The sequence below is a fragment of the Saprolegnia parasitica genome (genome assembly GCF_000151545.1).
Source record: "Saprolegnia parasitica CBS 223.65 unplaced genomic scaffold supercont2.9, whole genome shotgun sequence".
NCBI classification, from domain to species: Eukaryota; Oomycota; class Saprolegniomycetes; order Saprolegniales; family Saprolegniaceae; genus Saprolegnia; species Saprolegnia parasitica.
In genome coordinates this window covers 810,877-812,807 of record NW_012156403.1, presented here as the reverse complement: position 1 = coordinate 812,807, position 1,931 = coordinate 810,877, and the positions used below count along the sequence as shown (strand labels likewise).

The 1,931-nt window shown below is 61.0% G+C and overlaps 1 protein-coding gene across 1 annotated transcript; it reads right to left on the bottom strand.

The window, feature by feature from the left end:
* Nucleotides 1-511: 511 nt before the first annotated feature.
* On the bottom strand, nucleotides 512-1,828 carry SPRG_03793 (hypothetical protein; the record flags this gene model as incomplete). Its single annotated transcript, XM_012342361.1, has 1 exon — nucleotides 512-1,828. The coding sequence occupies one exon, from the start codon at nucleotides 1,826-1,828 to the stop codon at nucleotides 512-514; it is 1,317 nt and encodes a 438-aa protein (XP_012197751.1).
* Nucleotides 1,829-1,931: the final 103 nt, after the last annotated feature.

Sequence of the window (1,931 nt, the reverse complement as noted above, 5' to 3'; positions counted from 1 at the left end):
CACCCAAGTGCAATTGCACCTACACTCTGGACGCATTTGATTGGCTGTGGCGCGCCCCATCCCGATCCATCGAGTAGCCAAGTGTCCTTGGCCCGTGCGATACCGCAGCTCGAGTCTTCGAGACCAGGTTGACTGATAGCTGCAGTCCTATTAGTCAGCACTATTTACGAGTAGCGCAGTCGGCCTTGTGCAAAGAAGCTTATGTCGAACGAGCACTGGCATGGCCCAGGCGTCTGATTCGACCCATTTTACAGGTGCAAGGCGGGTCGAGGAGTAGCAAGAAGACCTCTCCACTTCAGGTTAGGACGCCACGCAGGGCAGCTCGCTGGGACCTTGCCGCATTCATTTTCCTGTAGTACAACGGTAGCTTGCGCCGTACCGGTAGGCTGCAGCGAATAGGCAACTTGGTTTGTGCACCGGTGCACAGTCTCGTGGCAGAGCCCGTGAGCGCGCCTCATATTGTGACCTGATGCATCGAAAGAAAACCAAAACCATTGCATTCGTGTGCAGGCTACGACGACGAGCGGGACTGAATGATGCGGTCGACCTGGTCGCGGATCCAGTTGACGACGTCAATTGTGGTTTGGCCGCCGTTGACGCGGACCGCTTCCAGGTTGTCTTCGATGTCCTCCTTCAACCGGCTGCGCTGGCGCGCAGTCATCTTCGAGGTCTCTGCCTTGCTGGAGCCGTGCATTTCGGTCGCCATGAGGTAAAACTTGCCGCTCGAGAAGTCGATGCCGTTGAGCTCCAACTGCTGCTGCCACGTCTCGACGATGGGTGGGATCACGAGCGACTCGCCCTCTTCGAGCTCGGTCGCGAGGTCGAGGCCCAGCCCCGCGACCTTGTTGAGGCAGAGGAGGACGCAGTCACAGCCATTAAACGCGCTGCGGATGGCCGCCGCGGGCAACACGTGCGGCGTCTTGTCAAACTGGAGGAGGCTAATGCCAATGGTGCCAACGCCGTGGAGGCCGGCCGTGTACTGCGCCTGGACTTCGTTCAACGTGTTGTTGCCAGGTATGTCGATGAGGTAGACCTTACGGGTCGGGTCGTCGGCCATTGGCGCGTAGCGCAAGAAACTTGGCGAGGTCGTCGACTCGCGGGCCTCCTGTCGCGTGCTGTTGAGCGCTCGAATGAACCACGACTTGCCGACGTGCTGGTCGCCGTTGAGCACGATAAAGACGATGGCTTTACACGCCTCTTCGAGTCGAACGAGCGTCTGCATCACCTTCGAGAAGGCGGCGAAGAGCGGCCGTTGCTTCGCATCGTTGGGCAGCTCGACTGCCGCCAGCTGCGTCTCCAAGAGCCGCGTCGTCGGCGGTGCGTCATGCAGGCCCATGGAGGATGCCATCTTCTTGAGCTGGTCCGAGTAGGCGCTTGACGCGGTGCGAAAGGATTCGGTCTTGAGATGGATCGCAAGCGCGCTCCACGAGGCGCCGTAGCTGCCAAAGCCGCCTGCAATCAAGGCGATGAGCGATCCAAAGAGTTGCCCGAAGGATGGCCCCGCCGACTTCGTCGATCTGAACTGTGCCGCAGCGGCGCCGACGAGGGCTCCAGCCACCTCGGCGGCACTAGCGGTCGTCGCGACGGCACACCCCACAGCGACGGCCCCCAGAACAACTGCGCCGAGCCAGTAGGGCCACGTGACCGGGCTCTTCTGCATCTTGACAAAGTCTTCCGCCAGCAGATTGGTCATCAGCAGTACGAGGTCGGGCAACTTGTGGCCAATGTTGGCCTCGTTGAACGTGTGCACAGCATTCAGGTACGCAGCGGGCGTGTCGGCCGGCGCGATCGCGCGGATGCGCTGCATGAGGTCCCGCCACGGCTGCATGTCGAGTCGCACACTCTCGTTGACCTCGGCCTCGGTCTTGTCATCTCGACCGAGGCGGCGACCGACGACGAGGTACGCTGCCAACTCATCGCCAACGTCTTGG